Here is a 23,623-nt window from a genome sequence, read left to right as displayed (position 1 = left end):
CCACTCCTGTGTTCTCATCTCTTAAGTTCTGGGCTTCTCAAACCCCCTCTTACCATCTTAGGCAAGGGCACTGTATTTCTTCCTTCTCTTAAGTACTAGGCTTCCCCATTTCTGGGAACCCAGTTCATGCATTCTCTTGGGCATGAGTTCTGTCTTCCTTCCTTCTTAACGTCTAATAAAACCTGGTCTGTGGGTATCAATTCTTTGAATTTATAAGACAAGAATCTGGGGATACCCCCAAAACTCTTGTATTCTACTGGTATGTTGGCATATATTGTTGCATTGGCAGAGGAACCCCAATTTCTTCATCACTATCGTTCATTTATTTTTTTGAGGTAAGGTCTCATTCTAGCGCAGGCTGACATGGAGCTCACTCTGCAGCTACAGACTGGCCTCAAACTGACAGCGATCCTTCCTACCTCTTCCTCCCAAGTGCTGGGATTAAAAGTGTATGTCACCACGCCCGACTTTTTTTTTTTTTTTTTTTTTGAGGTAGGGTTTCACTCTAGCCCAGGCTGGCCTCGTACTCACAGTGATCCTCCTAAGTCTACCTCCCAAGTGCTAGCATTAAAGGCATGCACCACCACGCCCGGCCTCTAATGGACTCTTGAATTAATTAAGACCCGCATTTGGGGAGCTGTTTAAGATTCCTAGGCTGCCTCATCTTTGCACACACTGGTGACGAGTTAAAATTCCACCGACCTCACTTTCTTCCACGGGTACCACCGAGCAAAAAGGCTTACTTCCAAAAGCCCCACCTCTATACGCCCAACTCCCGCCCCGCGTAGACGGCGCCTGCGCAGAAGGCTCTGGTCGTAGCCAGCGCCAATCCAATCTACCCCTGGCCACTTCGTGCCTCGACGAGCTCGGCGCTCTACTGGCGTCGGTCAGCCTGACTTCCGGTTTTCCCCCCCCGTGCGCAGGCGTGCCTGCCGAGCTCTGAACAGCTGATGGGAGGGCGTTCGCCGCTCTGTGGGCGACTATCCCGGGCCTGGAGCCGGGTTTGAGGAGGACACGGCGGGCCTGCGATAGGGTACACCGGGACCGTTGGGCCCGAGGGGTGGGCCTCGGGAGGGAGACGGCGAATGTGACCCTCGCGGCGGCGGCGGCGGCGGTGACGGAGCTGCGCGGTTGCGTGCGCAGCGCGGTTGTGTTTCCCTTCTCCGCTCGCGCGGGGCAGAGGCGGTGGGCTTGTGAGTTCGCGTGGGGCTGTCAGCGACGTGTGCCGTCCTGCTGCGCGGGGTCAGGCTGTCGCGCAGTGCGTGGGCGTGCGCGTGACCGTGGGGCCCTGCGGCGTGCGTAGTCGGGTGGCCGGCTGGGCCTCCCTCTGGACGTGCAAGGTTGGCTTTATTATTTATTAATTTCTTCTGTGTTTAGGATACGAGGGGAGTGCATGTCTTGAGTTGTGCTTGCGGGATCCGTTCTGGTGGTGGATTTCTAGTCCGGTGCATGTGGAGTTGTGCTCTGTTTGAGTTCCCTCCTTTCTTCATTTATTCGTGGAGCTTCCCCCCACCCTTTTTTTTTTTTGTTAAATATTTATTTGACAGAAAGAGGGAGGGAGAGAATGGGTGCACCAGGGCTTCCAGCCACTGCATACGAACTCCAGACGCATGCGCCCCCTTGTGCATCAGGCTAACGTGAGTCCTGGGGAACAGAACCTGGGTCATTTGGGTTTGCAAGCAAACGTGTTAATCGCTGAGCCATCCTTCCAGCTCTGTTCGTGGAGGCAATCTTAAGCCGCTTCCTTGTGTGCACTAGACTCTGGGCTGTGAGGATAGTGGGTGGGGAAACACAGTCTGTGCCATCTCAGGTCTTAACAGACTTGTCTTATTATTTAGTCACTTAGTGTGCGAAGGGCTGGGAAGGGCATCCTGGTGAGTGTACCTTGAGTAAGAGGCATTTCTTCCGGAAGTGAAGGGTGGTGTGTGTGCAGGGGTGGAGTAGGGTTTGTGTTTGATTTGTACTTAGAGAGTATGAAATTTGGGAAGACAGAGGCTGTCACACTTGGAGCACGAGGGAACTACTGGCCGGGAGGGAACAGGTTGGATCTGTGGAGCTGCTGCTGTTTCATTGATGTCCCCAAAAGGCTTAGTCTGCCTGTGTGTAGTCACCAGATTTCTTAACTAGAGGGAAACAGCAGTGAGCTGGCATCTTATTTGCTTTTTGTCTAAGTTGCTACCACTTCTCAGTTTTCTTTCCTTTTTTCTTTTTTTCAAGGTGGGGACTTACTCTAGCCCAGGCTGACCTGGAATTTACTGTGTAGTCTCAGGCTGCACAGCGATCCTTGTACTTCTGCCTCTGGAGTGCTGGGATTAAAGGCGTGCACCACCATGCCAGGCTACTCCTCAGTTTGGAGTTCCCTTCCTCAGTGGCCCTCTGTAGACCTGAGGATCACACATATTCTTCCTTACTCTGTATGTGGGTTCTGACCCCAAGTTCTTGGAGAGAGACTTTTTTTTTTGTGATACAGTTTTGTATGGGTTCTCTATGGCCAGGACTCTTGCAGGGTAACATTGCCGTGGGTTAATGAGATAGAAAATGTAACTTAATGAGCCCTGAAACGTTTATGCAACAAATTATTTTTAAAATTTTATGTATGTATACATGTATTTATTTATTTATTGTTTTTTTTCAAGGTAGGGTCTCACTCTAGCCTAGGTTGACCTGAAACTCACTCTGTAGTTTCAGGCTGGCCTTGAACTCAGTGATCCTCCTACCTCTCCTCCTGAGTGCTGGTATTGAAGGTATGCACCACCATGTCTGGCTTGTATTTATTTATTTATTTTGATGTTTTCAAGGTAGAGTCTCACTCTAGCCCAGGCTGACCTAGAACTCACTCTGTTTTCCCAGGCTGGCTTCAAACTTAGGGAGATCCTCTTAGCTCAGCCTTCCAACTGCTGAGACTAAAAGTCTGGCTAAGTTTGTTTTTGGAAGCAATGAGAACATTAGAGTTGCTGCTCTGCTGTTACTAGTTTATAAAATCTACTAAGCTCAGTGCTTTGGGATCCTGTTTATCTATAGGGATATACTTCCTGCTGCATTGAGCTGCTTGTGTCCCATCTTATGTCGTGGAACAGACTTTAAGTACCTTTGTTAAACTGTGAAAAGGAAAAAGAACATTTTTGGTTGCTGCTAATTTGTCTGAAAAAAATTTTTCTTTTCTTTCCTTAGGTCCCTCCTGCTGCAGTGAGGAAACTTCACCAGGGCCAGATACTTCTCCATCACATTGCTGCTTAAGCTGATGCTGGAGTCCTTGGGAAGGCTGGGGAAGGGTCAAGCTGACTTGGCATGAAGCCCCTGCCTTCCCGAGGCTGAGAGGGGCATGGCCATGGCTTCTCTGGATGACCCAGGGGAAGTGAGGGAGGGCTTCCTCTGTCCTCTGTGCCTGAAGGATCTGCAGTCGTTCTATCAGCTCCAGTCACATTATGAGGAAGAGCACTCCGGGGAAGACCGTGATGTCAAAGGGCAAATTAAAAGTAAGAGGCGGGGCTGGGGAGATGGCTTAGCGGTTAAGCGCTTGCCTGTGAAGCCTAAGGACCCCAGTTCGAGGCTCGGTTCCCCAGGTCCCACGTTAGCCAGATGCACAAGGGGGCGCACGCGTCTGGAGTTCGTTTGCAGAGGCTGGAAGCCCTGGCGCGCCCATTCTCTCTCTCTCCCTCTATCTGTCTTTCTCTCTCTGTCTGTCGCTCTCAAATAAATAAATTAAAAAAAAAAAAAAAAAAAGTAAGAGGCAAGAGTCTCACCCTGTCCTGTCAGAGAGCTTATTCAATGCATGTGAGCATTTCATGGGCTTCTGTGTAGCCACTGGGATGTGACATTGACAATAATAGCAAACAGATATCTAGTGCTTGCTAAGTGCTCTGCAGTTTTCAGAGTTTCTCTGTGTATTTTCTCATTTAATCCTTATGTTAACTATGTGGCTGAATATCCCCATTTTGCTGATGAAGGTACTACACAGAGTAGATGTCCCTGCCTAAAGTCACACAAGTGAAGCAGAGAGTGGCTTTGTACCTAATAAACATAGTCACTGTGATCTGCTGTCTCTTGCTAGATTATTCCAGTTATCTGACCTGCAGCCAGAGAAGGTTTGCTGTGAAAGTGGAGGCACACTGTATGTTCACTTACCTGTCACAAATTTAAGCCTTTCTGCTATCCATCCTTCTCTGAGTAGACCTTGCCCTCTACAGCCCAGAAGGTCAGAGTTGAAAAACAAAGAGAAACAACTCTAAAAGTTAAACCTGAATTCTTGAGCTTCTAATAGCTTAGGTTCTGCAGAGTAAATTTTTGTTTTATTTTTTTTTGAGGTAGAGTCTTACCCTAGCTCAGGCTGACCTGGAATTCACTATGTAGTCTCAGGGTGGCCTTGAACTCAAGGCATTCCTTCTACCTCTGCCTCCCAAGTGCTGGGATTAAAGACGTGCGCTACCATGCCTGGCAAAGTAATTTTTTTTTTTATTTTTCTTACTTCTGTTTCCTGGGCTTCAGGTTCTAAGCCCCAAATAAGTTGCTGCTCCTTTGGGACTTACCTTCCTATGATTCAACTAACTTGCTTCTCCCTACTTGGCAGCATTTCTGGAGGTCATAAGCATGAAAAAGTCTGGATGCTGTGTTCATAATTTTTATTGGGTGGGAGAGGAAGGGCTGAACCAAGGTGTTTTTTTGAGGTAGGGTCTTGTTGTAGCTCAGGCTTATCTGGAACTCACTATGTAGTCTTAGGGTGGCCTTGAACTCACGGTGATCCTCCTACCTCTGCCTCCCCAGTGCTGGGATTAAAGGTGTGCTTTATTTATTTATTTATTTTTTATTGGCAGCTTCGATAATTGTACACAATATCCCATGGTAATTCCCTCCCTTCCTCCCTCCCTCCCCTCATTTTTTCCCCTTTGAAACTTCACTCTCCATCATATCCCCTTCCCTCTCAATCAGTCTCTCTTTTATTTTGATGTCATGATCTTTTCCTCTTATTATGATGGTCTTGTGTAGGTAGTGTCATGCACTGTGAGGTCATGGATATCCAAGCCATTTTGTGTCTGGAGGAGCACGTTGTAAGGAGTTCTACCCTTCCTTTTCCACCACCTCTTCCACAATGGACCCTGAGCCTTGAAAGGTGTGATAGAGATGTTTCAGTGCTAAGCACTCATCTGTCACTTCTTCTCAGGACCATGGTGCCTTTTGAGTCATCCCAAGGTCACCACCTTCTGAAAAGAGAAGGTTCTCTAACCAAAAGTGAGAGTAGCACTAATATATGGGTATGAATATTAAGAGAAGTGCTTACTGGCCAGTTTGGTGAGCATAGTATATACATTTAGCCAGATAGCAGCAGACGTTATACCCCTATGGCTCATGACTATCCCTGTTGTAGGTTTTCAGTATCAGGAATGTATTCCCTCCCATGGTGTGGGCCTCCAGTCCAATTAGAGAGTGGTTGGTTTCCCCTATAACAGATATGCCAGTATTGTACCTATTGGCTCATTTGGCCTGTTTGGCCAAATATAAGGCTTGTGGTGTCCACTGTCGAGTATCTTCACTGGTGATTTCTCTCTCTCCCATTGAACTGCATGCAGCATAGCTTTTTGCAGCTTGCTTTCTGTCAGCTGGTCTACATAGAGGACCTGCTTAGCTCCAGCAGGATTTCTCATCTTTTTTTTCTTTTTAATTTTTATTTATTGGAGAGAGCGAAAGAATGAGGAAGGGAGGGAGGGAGAGAGAGAGAGAGAGCAAACTCCAGACACACATTGCTACCTTGTATCTGGCTTACATGGATCCTGGAGAATGGAACCTGTATCTTTTGGTTTTGCAGGCAAATACCTTAATCACTAAGTCATCTCTCCAGCCCTTAGGTGGTATTCTTTTTTTGGGGGGGGTTTCAAGGTAGGTTCTCACTCTAGTCCAGGCTGACCTGAAATTTACTATGTAGTTTTAGGTTGCCTCGAACTCCTGGTGATCCTCCTACCTCTGCCTCCTGAGTGCGAGTGGTGGGATTAAAGGCATGTGCCACCACGCCCAGCCCATAGGTGGTACTCTTAAGTGGACTTTGACCTCCCAACATCTCTCATAGGCATCTTGTCATCAAATATTTGTCCTCAGAATTCCATTCCATGTCTCACTGTTCAGTTCATTTATAAAAAAAGAAAGTCGCTGAAAGCTTTAACAGTTATAACTTCTATCTAAAAACATGAAGTCAAATGTTTTTAAAATCCTGAGGGATCTAGTTATCAAGAAGGCTTGTGTTTGGAGAGACTGGAGCAGAACCATGTACTATCAGGACTGTGGAAAAGGACTATGCTTCATAGTTTCTGGATTTTTTTTTTTTTTGCTTTATTTTTCTTTTGTTTATTTATTTTTTCTGAAGTAGGGTTTTGCTCTAGCCCAGCCTGACCTGAAATTCACTATGTAGTCTCAGGGTAGCTTTGAACTCACAGTGATTCTTCTATTTCTTTCTCCCAAGTGCTGGGATTAAAGGTGTGTACCACCAGGCCTGGCTTGTTTGCTTTTTGAGGTGGGGTCTCTCTCTAGCCCAGGCTGTCCTGGAATTCACTATGTAGTCTCAGAGTGGCCTCAAACTCACAGTGATCCTCCTACTTCTGCCTCCTGAATACTTGGACTAAAAATGTGTGCCACCACGCCTGGCCATCATTAGTTTTTTTTTTTTTAATATATTTTGTTTATTTGAGAGAGAGAATGAAGGAGGGAGGGAGAGAGAGGGGGAGAGAGAGAATGGGTGCAACATAGTCTCCTGCCGCTGCAAACGAACTGCAGATACATGTACTAAACTTTTATTTATTTGTATATATGTGTGTGTATGGACATACCAGGACCTCTTGCTGCTTCAAATAAATGTCAGATACTTGTGCCCCCTTTTGCATCTGGCATATATGGAGGCTTGGGAATTAAAACTGGCCCTGTAGGCTTTGCAAGCAAGCACCTTTAACCACTGAGCCATCTTCCCAGCCCCTGAAGGCAGTTTTAAAAAAAGGCAAGATAAACAACCATTTCTGAAAAGTGGCCTGTGGGTTCAGTTTAAGTTCAGCCCATTCTCAGTAGGTAGAAGAAAAAGTGGTTTAAAATCTTTAGCTCCTGCTTTGCTTTTTCCAGATGTATGGATTGGTTCTTAACTGGGCCCCTTTGGAAGGTCAACACCCACTCTGGGAATGTTGCCAGACACTTTCTGTAGCTTCTAAGGTGGTTAAATGGCATAGACTGCCAACACAGTTTAGTCTTGTTTGCAAAAATGAAGTGTTTGCAAACTAATTTCCTGTCTGCTAGACCCTTTGTTCTCAACAGGCAGTTTCCTTTCCCTGTTACAGAAGACCAGCTTAATGCATTTTAAAGGACGTCCTTTAGTTCTGGTATTTTTCCAATTGGAAAAAGTAATGTTGGAGTGACTGATGTTGAGGAAATTTGCCTGCTGGCTCCACTGTGAGACAAAGTCACAGTCCTGACCAGCCCCTTCTCACCTTCTGCTTGCTAGCCCGTGTCTGCATTCACCTAGACTGTTGAAGTCTCTGGGGGTGTTTTTTTTTTTTTTTTTTCTGGTTGTGTTTTTAATGTCATTGGACTGATAGGGCATATCGAAGCCATATGAAGTAGTGATATATTAAATGTTAAAAGCTGGGCATGGTGATGTACACCTTTATCCTAATGCTCCATGGGCTGAGGTAGGATTGCTGAGTTCTAGACTAGCCTGGGCTACAGAATGAGTAGAATGAGCCGGGGTTTGAGTGAAACCCTGTCTTAATCGACAACCAAGTATATGTATATGATATATGTACACACACACACACACACACACACACACACACACACACACGATATAATGTATAGCCCAAGCTGGCCTCAAATTCCTGATTCTCCTGCCTTTGCCTCTTCAGCAACTTCCTGCTGGCATGCACCAACACAACTGGCTAACCTGGTATTTTCTTTCTTTTTTTTTTTTTCAAATTTTTATTAACAACTTCCATGATTATAAAAAATATCTCTTGGGCTGGAGAGATGGCTTAGCGGTTAAGCGCTTGCCTGTGAAGCCTAAGGACCCCGGTTCGAGGCTCGGTTCCCCAGGTCCCACGTTAGCCAGATGCACAAGGGGGCGCACGCGTCTGGAGTTCGTTTGCAGAGGCTGGAAGCCCTGGTGCGCCCATTCTCTCTCTCTCCCTCTATCTGTCTTTCTCCCTGTGTCTGACGCTCTCAAATGAATAAATAAATAAATAAAATTAAAAAAAAAATCTCATGGTAACCCCCCCTTTTCTTCTTTGAAACACCATTCTCCATCATATCCCCTCCCCCTCTCAATCAGTCTCTTTTTTATTTTGATGTCATGATCTATTCCTCCTATTATGATGGTCTTGTGTAGGTAGTGTCAGGCACTGTGAGGTCATGGATATCCAGGCCATTTTGTGTCTGGGGGGAACAGGTTGTAAGGAGTCCTTCCCTTCCTTTGGCTCTTACATTCTTCCCACCACGTTTTCTGCAATAGACCCTGAGTGGTGGAAGATGTGATAGAGATATTGCAGTACTGAGCATTACTGTTACTTCTTTCCAGCAGCAGGATGCCTTCTGAGTTATCCCAAGGTCACTGCCATCTGAAAAGAGAAGGTTCTCTACCAAAAGTGAGAGTAGCATTAATATAAGGGTATGGGGCTTGAGAGATGGCTTAGCAGTTAAGGCACTTGTCTACAAAGCCAAAGCACCCAGGTTCGACTCCCCAGGGCCCACGTAAGCTAGATGCACAAGGGGGCACACACATCTGGAATTCGTTTGCAGTGGCTGGAGGCCCTGGAGCACCCATTGTTTCTACCTGCCTAGTTCTGTATCTCTCAAATAAATAAATAAAAATGAAATATTAAAAAAATGTGTAAGGGTATGAACATTAAGAGAAGTGCTTACTGGGCAGTTTGATAAGCATTAACCTGGTATTTTCTATTCGGTTTAATGGCTGACAGGGATACTACTCAGGACTCAGTATCACTATTGAGAGCAACTAATATACAACTGAAAGTATTTTTCCCTACCAGTTAACTGTTTTTCAGTTTTGCAAGGTGTCCTCTTTGGCATGGGAAGCAGAGCTCCTGAGCTGTACCTTATCCTAAGTGTCCCCTGAGGTGACTACGGCACTGGCTGGGGAGAGCTGTGCTTCCTGTATAAGCTATAAGCCTATAAGCTTTGTGATATTGGGTGAAGGAAGTCCTTTCCCCTAACCCTGTTTGATGTCATTTCCTCTCTAAGTAGTGTTGGTACCTACATTACACATTGTGGATGTGAACTTGTATAATGTGCACTTTACAGTGTTCCTGACTTGTGTTTCTTGAAAATTTTTGTAAATATTTTCACATATAAATTCAGTGACTAGGACAGAAGAGAGAAAAGAATGTTATGTTCTTAAACAGTGTCCCAATCTAGGAATGTTGGTTTGGCCACATCCTTTTCTGGAGGTAAATGAAAATTATTTACCCGTGAGACCTTAATATTATAGAATTTTATTAAAGTAAATAAAGCTTTAGGGAATGGGGGTATGTATAGCTTAGTGGTTAGGTGATTGCTTAGCATGCACAAAGCATTTTGTTTATGCATGTGTGTTCGTGTAGGCATGGCAGGGTCTCTTGCCACTGCAGACACAAGTGCCACTTTGCTTTATGTGGATGCTGGAGAATTGAACCTAGGTCAACAGGCTTTGCAAAGCACCTTTAACTGCTCAGCCCTCTTGTGCAAGTTTCTAAATTTTTTTTTTTTTTTGAGGTAGGGTCCAGTTCTAGCCCAGGCTAACCTATCCCTAGCTAGTTTATTTTTATTTATTTTTTTTTATTTGAGAGAGAGAGAGAATAGGTGCTGCAGGGGCCTCTTGCCACTACAAATGAACTCCAGATTCACGTGCCACTTTGTGCATCTGGCTTTACATGGGTACTGAGGAATCAAACCTGAGCTTGTTAAGTTTTTCAAGGTAGGATTTTGCTGTAGCCCAGGCTGATCTGGAATTCACTATGCAGTTTCAGGGTGGCTTTGAACTCAATGGCATTCCTCCTACTTCTGCCTCCTGAGTGCTGGGATTAAAGGTTTGAGGCACCACGCCTGGCTTTTTTTTTTTTTTTCATTCATTTTTATTTTATTATATGGAAAGAATGGGCATACCAGGTCCTTTAGCCACTGCAAATGAATTCCAGATGTATGCACCACTATGTGCATCTGGCTTATGTGGATTCTGGGGAAATGAACCTAGGTCCTTAGGCTTCATGGGCAAGTATCATAACCACCAAGTCTTCAGACCCTGACATTTATTTATTTATTTATTTAATCTTTTATTTGAGGGGGAGGAAGGGAGAGAAAGAGGCAGGTAGAGAGAATGGGCATGCCAGTTCCTTCAGCCACTGCAAACAAACTCCAGATGCATGTGTTCTCTTGTGCATCTGGCTTGCATGGGCCTTGGAGAGTTGAACCTGGATCCTTTGGCTTTGCAGGCAAGTGCCTTAACTGCTAAGCCATCTCTCCCCCACAGCAGTCCTCCTACCTCTCCCTCCCAAGTGCTGGGATTAAAGGCGTGAGCCACCACACCTGGCCTCCTCCTCTTTTATTTTTATTTATTTATTTATTTGACACAGAAAGGTCGGGGGAGAGAATGGGTGCACCAGGGTCTCCAGCCACTGCAAATGAACTCCAGATGTGTGTGCCTCCTGGGGAATCAAACCTGGGTCCTTTGGCTTTGCAGGCAAACGCCTTAACCGCTAAGCCATCCCTCCAGCCCTTTCTTGTGCATTTTTAAACAAAGATAATTATTTCATCAGTTTTGTTCTTTGTACTTTCTCTCAATACTTCAGTGGGTTATTTTCATAGCTTCATTTATGGTGTTTGTTCTATTTTGTTTTTCAAGATCTTGTCCAAAAAGCTAAGAAAGCAAAGAACAAGTTGTTGAAACGAGAAGGTGATGATCGAACAGAATCAGGGAACCAAGGATATGAATCATTCAGCTATGGAGGGGTTGATCCTTACATGTGGGAACCCCAGGAACTTGGTAAGAAATTTATTTATTTATTCACTGATTTATTCAGCAAATGGTTATTAAATATCTGTTCTATTTTAGGTACTTTTTTTGTTGTTGTTTTTTTGAGGTAGGGTCTCATTCTAGCCCAGGCTGACCTGGAATTCAATGTGTAGTCTCAGGGTGGCCTTGAACTCATAGCAATCCTCCTACCTCTGCCTCACGAGTGTTGAGATTAAATGTGTGCACCACCATGCCCAGCTAGGTTTATGCTTTTTTTTTTTAAATTTTTATTTATTTATTTGAGAGCGACAGACACAGAGAGAAAGACAGATAGAGGGAGAGAGAGAGAATGGGCGCTCCAGGGCTTCCAGCCTCTGCAAATGAACTCCAGACACGTGCGCCCCCTTGTGAATCTGGCTAACGTGGGACCTGGGGAACCGAGCCTCGAACCGGGGTCATTAGGCTTCACAGGCAAGCGCTTAACCGCTAAGCCATCTCTCCAGCCCAGGTTTATGCTTTTTATTGACCCTATGTCCTAGCAGGGAGAGAAAATGGAAGAGAATGAGTTACTATCCACTTTGTGTTGGGCTTTGCATTAAATACTTTATATGTGTGAATTGCACCCTCACTGCTTCTTATGAGAACCTGCTGAGGATCAAACAGCTAGAAACTTTCTCATGTCAGCTCAGCCAACAGACTCCACTGGCAGGTCTGTCTCCTTTCACATGGAGCATGATGTGCCAACGAGAAGCGCTTGTGCAGCTTGCCTTTCTTCTGAAGTGTATAATTATGTTGGTGGCACTGCTTCCTCCACCACCTCTTCTTCCTTCCTTCTCCTACTTTCTCCTCCTCTTTCTCTCTGTCTTTTTTTTTGGTAACAAAATACTTTATTGGTGTCATATAATGTCAAAAATATAGGAACATTTCCTTTTTGAAAATTTTTCACCTTTAAATTAAAAGCAAGCTTAAAAAATAGTAGTAAAAGTAACATCATTTGATTATCTCAAAAAACAAGCATCAGGGCTGGAGAGATGGCTTAGCGGTTAAGCGCTTGCCTGTGAAGCCTACGGACCCTGGTTCGAGGCTCGGTTCCCCAGGTCCCACGTTAGCCAGATTCACAAGGGGGCGCACGCGTCTGGAGTTTGTTTGCAGTGGCTGGAGGCCCTGGCGCGCCCATTCTCTTTCTCTTCTTCTGTCTTTCTCTCTGTGTCTGTCGCTCTCAAGTAAATAAATAAAAAATGAACAAAAAAAATAATTAAAAAAAAAACAAAGCATCAGCTTACCTTTGCAAATAATTAAAGGGCTCTTATTTTCTCTGTCTTTTTTTTCAAGGTAGGGTCTCACTCTATCCCAGGCTGTCCTTGAACTCACTCTGTAGTTCCAGGCTGGCCCCGAAATTATAGCTGTTCTCCTACCTCAGCCTCTTAAGTGCTGGGATTAAAGGCATGTACTACCACGTGTGGTTGTTATTTTTAATTGGAAATGCTGGGGATCAAACCCAGGACCTTAGGCACATTATGCAACTGCTGTGTCATTGAGACATTTCCTCAGCTCCTCTTTGCTTTCAAACTGATTACAATATTCTAAAATTTCTGGTAATGATTGCTTAGTTTTGTGTATGCACTGAAAACCACTTTTGAGTTAGTATGCTTTAAGTGAATTTTATGTATATGAATTATATTTCAAAGCCATTGTAAAAATGGTCATGCTGCTACAATTAGTTTAACAGTCTAATCTTACATATTATTTGCTGTGGAATGATAACAGTCATTAACACCTTTCTTCTGGGTGCTGGAATTGACCCTAGTGTGTCATATTGAGCATGTGCTCTATCAGTGAATTACACCCTTGGCTCAATAAATACATTTTGTCCATGAAGTGGATAAGTAGTGATTCTTTCATAGTAGTTTACTGTGCAGTGTTCATGTTCTTGCTCACCTCTCACAAAATCCATGGTTGTGATGTTCGATTTCATTAATAGAGGAGAAAACTAAGGCTTTAAGAAAGGAAGAAGGAATATTTACTCAAGGTTACCTATGGCATTATTAATGCTGCCCAGGAAGATAGTGCTAAGTTGTAAACCTGTGCTGTCTAGTTCAGTAGACGCTAGTCACATGTGACTGTTGAAATTAAAAAAAAAAAAAAAATCCCCAGCACATTTTCAAGGTTATCAGTGCAAATAAAAGCACTGATTTAAATTAAAAAAAAAAAGGGGGGGCTGGAGAGACGGCCTAGCGGTTAAGTGCTTGCCTGTGAAGCCTAAGGACTCCGGTTCGAGGCTCGATTCCCCAGGTCCCATGTTAGCCAGATGCACAGGGGGTGCACACGTCTGGAGTTCGTTTGCAGAGGCTGGAAGCCCTGGCACACCCATTCTCTCTCTCTCCCTCTGTCTTTCTCTCTGTGTCCATCGCTCTCAAATAAATAAATTTAAAAAAAAGCACTGATTTATGGGGAAAAAATGAGTGGCTAAAAATTGTGGGAGATGGCCCAGCAATGAAAGATGCTTACAAAGTCCACTTGCCTGAGTTCAATTTCCCAGTATCCATGTAAAAACATATGCACAAGGCATCTGGTGCTCTTCTCTCTCTTTCATACAAACACACTAATTAGTTAATTAAAAATAAAATAGAGAAGCTTGGGGATGTGGGTATAGCTTGCTGTCAAAACACATACTTAGGGCTGGAGAGATATCTTAGCAGTTAAGGCGCTTGCCTACAAAGCCTAAGGACCCAGGTTTGATTCCTTAGAACTCATGTCAAGCCAGATGAACAAGGAGGCACATGTATTTGGAGTTCATTTGCAACTGGCTAGAGACCCTGGCATGGCTATTCTCTCTCTCTCTTCTCTCTGTCTCTCTCAAATAAATAAAAATCAATAATATATTTTAAAAACACATGCCTAGCATGTGTGAAATCCTGGGCTTGAATTCCAACACCACATAAATTGAAATGACTAAAGCCCTGAGTACGACCTAAACTCTGATGGTCCAATGGTGTTCTTGGGTCTTTGCCTGCTATTAGCTCCTTAGTGTCCCCAGAAGCCTCCTCCTTTGCTGGGAGCTCTACCGACTTGTCTGCACAAGGACCTGGGGAGCAGAGTGGTGGGTAGTGAGGACAAGAGCACCGCAAAGCAAACGGCCTCAGCGCTGCCTTGACAGCCGGGGTGAAAGGGCAGTTGATATCCCACATACTTCTCTCACTCCCAACCCTATTCCATTCCTATTACATGGACCCTCTTATCTTCATCCATAATCAGGGGCTACGATCACTCTCCATAAGCTGACTGCTTCCTCTAAAATACTTTGGGATCTTTTCATAAAGAGTGATTGAAAAAATATAAGCAATAAGGGGACGAAGGAGAAGACAGCCATTTGGTTTGGGCCTCCAGGAACTTTGGAAATGGGAATAGGAAGAGACAGATACATGAGTGAGTCAATGATTGGATTCTGACGGAGTTATCTAAAGGAACAGGAAAACAACCATTGCTAACAGAAAAAAAAAATCATGCTCAAAAAAAAAATTTACATTCAGAAAAAAACCATATTCCTCCTGGAGAATGCAAAAATGCCTTTAAGGCCAAAAAAGTCTTGTGAAAGATTACTGTGGTGGTTTGAACTAGGCATTCCCCATAAACTCATGTGTTCTGAATGCTAGGTCCCCAGTTGGTAGTAGTTTGGGAATTGGAGCCCCCTGGAGGCAGTGCATTGTTGGGGGCAGGCTTTTGAGTGTTATAGCAGCTTGTGTTTGGCACACTCTCCTTCAGCTGTTGTCCACCTGATGTGGACCAGAAGGTGATGTCCAGCCTCAGCTCATGCCACATCTTCCTCTGCCATCATGGAACTTCCCGTGGAGTCTATAAGCCAAAATAAACCCTTTTCTCCCATCAGCTGCTTTTGGTCAGGTGCATTGTGCCAGCAACGTGAAGCTAACTGCAACAATTGGTTTTGCTAATAAAAGGATAAGTTCTGTGGAGGAGGAAAAAAAAAGCCATTGGCAGGGCTGGAGAGATTGCTTAGTGGTTAAGCACTTCCCTGTGAAGCCTAAGGACCCCGTTTCGAGGCTCGATTCCCCAGGTCCCACATAAGCCAGATGCACAAGGGGACACATGCATTTGGAGTTTGTTTGCAGTGGCTGAAGGCCCTGGCGCACCCATTCTCTATCTATCTCCTCTCTTTGTTGCTCTCAAATAAATAAATAAACAAAAATGGCAGTTGCTTGCAGATCTTTACTGTTAAGCCTGCTCACTTTGCTGAGTTCTAACTGAAAAAAGTATAACCTTTCCTTTTCCCCTCTCTATCTCTTTTTGGGATACTGATTGAAATCCTAAGTGTCCAAGCATGCTTTCCCTGATACTCTGAGCTTTCTCCCTGTTTTCTCAATGAGTCTCCTTTGCTTTACTCACAAAAAAGGGAAAGAAAATAAAAATATAAATAAAATTAAACTGAAATAAAAGCTCTTTCCTACAGCACACACATTTTATGTTCGGTCTCCGTATATGCTTAGTGGCTGCCATGTGAGTGAGTAGAAACATTTTGATCATTGCAGGAGAAAACTGCTTTAAAAATAATACTATTGGGGCTACAGAGATGGCTTAGCAGTTAAGGCATTTGCCTGAGAAGCCAGTTTTAATTCCCCAGGACCCACGTAAGCCAGATGCACAAGGGGCACATGTGTCTGGAGTTCGTTTGCAGTGGCTACAGGCCCTGGTGCACCCTTCATCTCTCTCGCTTTCTTTCTCATTCTCTGCTTGCAAATAAATAAATGAAAAATAAAAATAAATCATACTATTGTAAGACTTTTCTGGGGTGATATAAGAGAGACATCTATTCACACCAAATAAGAGCTTACAGACAGATCAAAGAAAGATTCCTAAACCAGGCATGGTGGCGCGTGCCTTTAATCCCAGCACTCGGGAGGTAGGAGGATCGCCATGATGAGTTCAAGGCCACCCTGAGATGAGAGAGTTAATTCCAGGTCAGCCTGGACCAGAGTGAGACCCTACCTTAGAAAACCAAAAACAAACAAACAAACAACAACAAAAAAAACCCCACAAAAAAACCCCCACAAACAACAAAGATTCCTGTGATTCCAACTCAACTTGGTGAAATAGAGAACTTCATTATAATTACTTATAGGAGCATGTGTGATTCATGGACACACCTAAAAGCCCTAACACCAGAGCCCTCTATGCCCCTGGGTTTTTGCTTTTCTTTTTTTAAACTTTTTCTTTTCAAGGTAGGATCTTGTTCTAGCTCAGGCTGACCTATAATTCACTATGTAGTCTCAGGCTGGCCCCAAACTCACAATGATCTGTCTACCGAGTCCTGGGATTAAAGGCATGCACTACCACACCCAGCTCAATAGAAGTGGCACATGCATCTGGAGTTCATTTAAAGTTGTGGGAGGATCTGACATGTACATGTTCTCTCTACTTGCAAATAAAAATATTTAGGGTTGGAGAGATGGCTTAGTCTTTAAGCGCTTGCCTGTGAAGCCTGAGAACCCCGGTTCGAGGCTTGATTCCCCAGGACCCACGTTAGCCAGATGCACAAGAGGGCGCATGCATCTGGAGTTCGTTTGCAGTGGCTGGAGGCCCTGGCGCGCCCATTCTCCTCTCTCTCTCTTTCTCTCTCTATCTGCCTCTTTCTCTCTGTCTGTTGCTCTCAAATAAATAAATAAAAATAAAAAATAAAAAAATATTTTAAAAATTACAAGAGTAGAGTTTGATTTGCCGTTCTATGATATATACATATTTCATAAGATCATGTACATTGATAAAAATATATATAAGTTTTTTAAGTTTTTTTAAACTTTATTTATTTGTGAGAGAGAGAGAATGGGCATGCCAAGGCCTTTAGACACTGCCAATGAACTCCAGGTGCATGCGCCACCTTTTGGATCTGGCTTACATGGGTCCTGAAGAATTGAACCTGGGTCCTTTGGTTTTGCAAGCAAATGCCTTAATCACTAAGCAATCTTCCCCAGCCCAGAAAAACTTACTCTCTTTTTTTTTTTTTCTAGGTAGGGTCTCACTCTACCTCAGGCTGACCTGGAACTCACTATATAGTCTCAGGGTGGCTTACATAAATATTTTTTTAAAATAGGGTTTTATTGTAGCCCAGGCTGACCTGGAATTCACTCTGTAATCTCAGGGCGGCCTCAAACTCAGCGATCCTCCTACCTTAACCTCCCAAGTGCTGGGATTAAAGGCATGTGCCACCACACCTGACTTAATAAATTTTTTACTTGCCAGTTAAATTTTTTGACTTTAATTTTAAATGCTTTTTATTTTATTAATTTGCAAAGAGAGAGAGAGAGAGAAAGAGAGAGAGAGAGAGGAAGGAAAAGGAAGAGAGAATGGGTGTTCCCCAGGGCTCTTGCCACTGCTGATGAATTCCAGACACCTGGCACTTTGTGTGTGTGGCTTTTACATAGGTACTGGGAAATTGATCTCAGGCCAGCAGGCTTTGCAAGCAAGCACCTTTTACTGCTGAGCCATCTCCCCATACTGGTAAATTTAACAACAACAACAAAATAAAATACGTGACAAATACCGGCTCTCGGGCTGGAGAGATGGCTTAGCAGTTAAGCGCTTGCCTGTGAAGCCTAAGAACCCCGGTTCGAGGCTCGGTTCCCCAGGACCCACGTTAGCCAGATGCACAAGAGGGCACATGCATCTGGAGTTCATTTGCAGTGGCTGGAGGCCCTGGTGTGCCCATTCTCTCTCTCTCTCTCTCTCTCTCTCTGTTGCTCTCAAATAAATAAATAAAAATAAACAAAAAAAATTAAAAAAAACAGCTCTGATGCAGCATATGTTGCTGAGGTGGACAATGGGAAGAGGAAGTACACAGTGTTGGCAGGTCAGAGGGCAGCACTGTCTTTCTAGAAAATACGAGATTTAGCAGGGGATGTTTCAGGTGCACGGAGGTCATATGCCACTTGCAAAGTTCTATTTGTGTTGGGAACATTTCTCCTGGGTTTTGTCTGCTAGACTGAGGAAGGTCTTGGTTTATGTGTGTTTTTTTTTTTGTTTTTTTTTTTTTGAGGTAGGGTCTCACTCTGGTCCAGGCTGACCTGAAATTAACTCTGTCATCTCAGGGTGGCCTTGAACTCACAGCAGTCCTCCTACCTCTGCCTCCCAAGTGCGCCACCACGCCTGGCTGATTTATGTGTTTTTATTCTGATAAAATCTATACTATACTAACTTTAGAAAATACAGAAAAATATGAGAACAAAAAATTTTCTAAACTGGGGATGGTGGTGAACCTGTTTAATCCCAGCACTTGGGAAATAGAGTCAGGAGGATCAAAAGTTCAAGATTATTTTTGAGTTCCAAGCCAGCCTGGTTTCCATGTCTCAAAAAACAATTTAGCCAGCCATGGTGGCACATTTCTTTTATCCCAGCATTCCAGAAGCAGAGTTCTAGTCCACCCTGAAACTATACAGTGAATCCAAAAACCTCGAAAACTACCCCCCAAAAAACCCACAAACCAATTTGCCCACAGTGTTAGTACCCTTGTTAACTTCACATTTGTTCATGTGCCTGTCACTGTTCTAATGACTTTATCATTTTCAACTTACTTAATCTTTATAGCAACTCTGTGGAGTAGGTAGCATCGTTATCCTCATTTTTAAAAGAATCCTTGCTGGGCGTGGTGGCACACAACTTTAATCCTAGCACTTGGGAGGCAGAGGTAGGAGGATCACTGTGAGTTCGAGGCCACCCTGAGACTACATAATGAATTCCAGGTCAGTCGTGGCTAGAGTGAGACCCTACCTCGAAAGACCAAAAAAAAGAAATAAAAATAAAATTAAAAAATAAATAAAAATAAAAATTAAAAAAATCTTTAGTAAGAATCTAAAATCCTTAGTTTTTACCTTTATAATTCAATTAGGATTATAGAAGCTTTGTCAGAAAAATTTTGAGTCATTTATCTTTTCACCTTCTCTCCTAGGTGCTATAAGAAGTCATCTTTCTGACTTTAAAAAGCATCGTGCTGCAAGAATTGACCATTATGTTGTTGAAGTTAATAAGCTGATAATCAGGTTAGAGAAGGTAAATTTTGTAGTTTTAAAACACTTTTTCTCCCCTGCAGGTACACATTTTCTAGGGAACTTTTGCAGCATGTGTTATGCATGTCATGTACATCTGATGCTGGTAGGGTGTTACAGAGGGCATGCAGGGCTCTAGTAGTAGGTCCTGGGTTTCCTGAAGGTAGTGGTCTGGGTTGATGGATTTACCACGTGTTCAGCTCCCCCTTTTCATGTGTGAAAAGGGCCCATTTGACTGCTGGAGAGCCTTTTCCCTTGTCTCAGGCACGCACTCAATAGGGCACAGAGCATAATGTGATCAGGTCTGTGAGGAATACTCAGCGCCAGTGTGCAGTGTTTATCAGACCTTTCTTGTTCTGTGTGTGGTACTAGAATGTATCTGCAGCACCACGATCGGGTTGCGACCCTAGAAACACTTGTTGTATGTGACTTCGTGTCGGGGAGCATGGTAGCAACCACAGGTTTGGCACTCTTTTCTTCTTTTACTCTTGTGGTGCTAGGATTGGAACCCAGTGCAAGTATTCTGCCACTTGCCCTGAGCTAAGCTCCAGCCCAGATAAAATTTATGTGGATGTTATAGGCAGAAGTATGTGGCTAGTTTTATTGTCTAGAAAAATTAAGAATTTCCTGTTGGTTTCAATAATCTACACACCCCATCTTTTCCCGTCTCTTGTTAATTGGTGAAACTGGTAACAGGGAAGAGATTGGAAATGGGTCATAAGCATAGAGATACCTTCTTGATATGAAGGTAATACTGTGTCCCACATAAATGGCTGGGATGGCTGGAATTGGGGCTGACTGGTGAACCTTGAGAAATGCAAACATGGGCATTTCTGCTTGAGTATGAGTGGTGGAGATGTGGAAAGTGTTGCCCATCATCTGTTAACTCCATTTGGTGTTGTTTTCTCCTGGTTAGCTCACTGCCTTTGACAGAGGGAATACTGAGTCTGCAAAGATTCGAGGTAACTCTAGAGCTTTGCTCATGTTCATTCTTGTTTTCACTGTTTCCCTGACCAACTTTCTTTTAAAATGTTGTCCTCTTCTTTTTGTTGGTTTGGTTCTTCCCAAAGCAATAGAAAAGTCTGTGGTGCCTTGGGTCAACGACCAAGATGTTCCTTTCTGTCCAGACTGTGGTAGTAAGTTCAGCATCCGAAACCGTCGCCACCACTGCCGCCTCTGTGGGTCTATCATGTGCAAGAAGTGCATGGAGCTCATCAGCCTGCCCTTGGCAAGTAGGTGGTGTGGATGTGGCTCAGACCTGCTCTCTGTAGGGATTAGTGCATTACTTACCACTAGGTTCTTGAGGCCATTTTGCTTAATTAATGGTCTTCATTTATCCACGTGTTGAATCCATGAATCCCACTATATAGCCTATGCACTGTGCTAAGCATGGGGATACAGTGGTTTGTCATGGTTGACAAGCTTTTCCTATTTAAAAAAAATGACTATGGGCTGGATGGATGGCTTAGTGGTTAAGGTGCTTGCCTGCAAAGTCAAAGGACCCAGGTTTGATTCCCCAGGACCCACGTTAGCCAGATGCACAAGGGGCACACACGTCTGGACTTCTTTTGCAGTGGCTGGAGGCCCTGGCACGCCCATTCTCTCTCTCTCTCTCCCTTTTTCTCTGTCAAATAAACAAACAAACAAACAACAACAAACCGTTCATCTGTCTGGGCAGTGATGCAAGCACACAATGTCGCATATGTGCACAAGGGGGCACAAGCGTCTAGAGTTCGTTTGCAACAGGCTGAAGGTCCTGGTGTGCCTATTCTCTCCCTCTCTCAAAATTAAAAAAAGAAAATAAATTTAAAAAATAAATCAGTAAATATTTCAGGCTCTGTGAGCTACATGTAGTCTCTAACATTTCTTCTTACTGGAAAGAAAGTAACAGTCTTTATTAATATATTTTTTAATGTTTTTAAAATTTATTTATTTTTTTACTTGAGTGGGGGGTCAGACAGAGAGAATGGGCGCAGAAGGGCCTTTAGCCATTGTGAACGAACTGCCATGGCCAGGTGTTCCTGTAACCACCACCATGTGCATCAGGCTTACGTGGGTCCTGGGAAATTGAACCTTGGTTCTTTGGCTTTGTAGGCTAGCGCCTTAACCACTAAGCCATTTCTTTAGCCCCTTTATTAATGTTTTAAAATATATGTATTTATTTATGTTCTAGTTTTTTGAGGTAGGATCTCACTGTAGCCCTGGCTGACCTGTAGTTCATTATGTAGTCTCAGGGTGGCCTTGAACTCATAGTGATCCTCCTACCTCTCACTCCTCAGTGCTGGGATTTAAAGGCATGTGTCACCACACCTGGTTCATATTTTTAAATATTTTTATTTATTTATTTGCAAGTAGAGAGAATGAATAAGTGAATGGGTGCGTTAAGGCCTGTAGCCACTGCAAATGAACTCCAGATGCATGTGCCACTTTGTGCCTCTAGCTTTACATGGGTACTGAGGAATTGAACCTAAGTCATTAGGCTTTGCAGGGAAGTACTTTAACCATTGAGCCTTCTCTCCAGAAGTAACAACCTGTTAAAAACATAAAAACCAGCTGAGTGTGGTGTGCATGCCTGTGATATCAGCATTTGAAAGCAGAGGTGGGACAAATCTGTAAGTTTCAGGCCAATCTAGGTTACATAGTAAGATCTGGTTTTAAAAAAAAGGGGTAATGGGGCTGGAGAGATGGCTTAGTGTTTAAGTGCTTGCCTGTGAAGCCTGAGGACCCCGGTTCGAGGCTCAATTCTCCAGGACCCATGTTAGCCAGATGGACGGGGCACACACGTCTAGAGTTTGTTTGCAGCGGCTGGAGGCCCATTCTCTCTCTTCCCCTCTTTCTCTGTCTGTCGCTCTCAAATAAATAAAAATAAACAAAAAAAATTAAACAAAAAAAGAGGTAATGGCTGGGGAGATGACTCAGTGAGTAAGAGTTCTTACTTTTTTCCTAAGGTAGGGTCTCACTCTAGCCCAGGTTGACCTGGATTTCACTATGTAGTCTCAGGCTGGCCTCAAACTCAGCTATCATGCTACCTCTGCCTTGAGAATGCTGGGATTAAAGGCGTGCGCAACCTTCCATGGCTAAGAATACCTCTCGTATAGACATGAGGACCTTAGTTAATACTCAGTACCCACGTGTAAGACTTGCCATGGCCATGTGTTCCTGTAACCACAGTGCTGAGAAGAGGCAGAGATGTGAGGAATACTGGGGCTTGCTAGCCGGCCAGTCTAGCTCAACAGGTTGTGAACTCCAGGTTCAGTGAGAGTCTGTCTCAAGGAAACAAAGTGGAAGAGTGATAGAGACCACCTGTTGTCCTTTGGCCTCCACATGTTGCATAAAGGGAATATATATCTGCATACACTAGTACATACCACATATACACAAGTGTGAAAACCAAGCTGCAGCTGGGAGTGGTGGTGCATACTTTTTTTTTTTTTTTTTTTTTCCGAGGTAGGGTCTCACTCTAGCTCAGGCTGACCTGTAATTCACTGAACTCACAGCAATCCTCCTACCTCTGCCTCCCAAGTGCTGGGATTAAAGATGTGCGCCAACACACCCAGCTGTACATGCTTTTGATCCCAGCACTTGGGAGGCCGAAATGGGAGGATCTTTGTGAGTTTGAGGCCATCTTGAGACTACATAGTGAATTCTAGGTCAGCCTGGGTTAGTAAAATAGGCTAAGCTCACAGGTCATTGAATACTTCTAGTCTAGGAGTTCAGTATTTATTTATTTTTTGGTTTTTCGAGGTAGGGTTCCACTGTAGTGCATGCTGACCTGGAATTCACTCTGTATTCTCAGGGTGGCCTCGAACTCACACTGATCCTCCTGTCTCTGCCTCCCGAGTGCTGGGATTAAAGGCGTGCGCCACCACACCTGGTGAGTTCAGTATTTAGCGGGGGAGATGGACACTCAGAAAGAAATGATTGTTTTAGAAAGGCTAAGCAGCTCGTTAGCTTTGCTTAGAAGTGATAGGAAAGGCTTTGAGAAGAAGACCTTGCAGAATGAGCAGTGGGCTCATCTCTTCCTTTGTGATAAAAGTCACGAGCAGCTCAGTGTCATTCAGAGAGACCACAAATGTCATATGGGAAATAACAGTGTATCATGAGGCTCTGGGGAGAGTGAGAGCAGGGATTCTTGGGGACTGGAGGTGGTGCTTGAGAAGGTCAGGAAGGAGGACATTGCAGGCAGAGTAAAGAGTGGGAATCTGGTCTGAGTGGATGAGTAGGGAGATTTGCTGCGGAGAATATGCAGAATAGGGATGCGAACTCTGGGAACAGGGCTGTGAAGTGTGGTTATCCAGATGCTCCAGCTGGTCAGATACTGCTGAAGCAGGGCTGGGGTGCAGCTCAGTGAAAGATACTTGTTTAGCATGATCAAGGCTCTGGGTTCCATTCTTGGGACAGAAAAAAAAAGTTCTGAAGGCAATTTCACTGGTTTCTGGGATGTGTGGGGTGGATTTGCAACACCAGAGAATTTAGCAGACTGGCACCATGGGATAAAAGCAGGCTCTTCCTCTGTCTACTTCTCTCATCTACTAGGCTGTTTACCTTGGCATTTTCCTTTTTTCCTGAGACTCTTCTCCTCATCTGAAACTTAATAAGCTAC

The 23,623-nt window shown here is 44.1% G+C and overlaps 1 protein-coding gene across 3 annotated transcripts in view; it reads left to right on the top strand.

Moving 5' to 3' along the window:
- The first annotated feature begins 913 nt into the window (after positions 1 to 913).
- Rbsn (rabenosyn, RAB effector) overlaps positions 914 to 23,623 on the top strand; it is a 43,101-nt gene continuing 20,391 nt past the window's right edge. The window contains exons 1-6 of one of the 3 annotated variants that reach the window (XM_004651577.3): positions 914 to 1,033; positions 3,172 to 3,476; positions 10,859 to 10,999; positions 18,924 to 19,024; positions 19,937 to 19,982; positions 20,091 to 20,252. In XM_004651577.3, coding sequence (XP_004651634.2) covers positions 3,323 to 3,476; positions 10,859 to 10,999; positions 18,924 to 19,024; positions 19,937 to 19,982; positions 20,091 to 20,252 — 604 coding nt within the window. In that variant the 5' untranslated portion in view covers positions 914 to 1,033; positions 3,172 to 3,322. Of the gene's footprint in view, positions 1,034 to 1,217; positions 1,341 to 3,171; positions 3,477 to 10,858; positions 11,000 to 18,923; positions 19,025 to 19,936; positions 19,983 to 20,090; positions 20,253 to 23,623 lie in introns of those variants that run through there. The other 2 variants (XM_045133722.1, XM_045133723.1) reach the window with 2 other exon arrangements.

The sequence above is a fragment of the Jaculus jaculus genome, chromosome 14 (assembly GCF_020740685.1).
Source record: "Jaculus jaculus isolate mJacJac1 chromosome 14, mJacJac1.mat.Y.cur, whole genome shotgun sequence".
Classification (NCBI taxonomy): domain Eukaryota; kingdom Metazoa; phylum Chordata; class Mammalia; order Rodentia; family Dipodidae; genus Jaculus; species Jaculus jaculus.
Note: the sequence above shows the minus strand (reverse complement) of the source record. Positions and strands in the feature narration are given on the sequence as shown.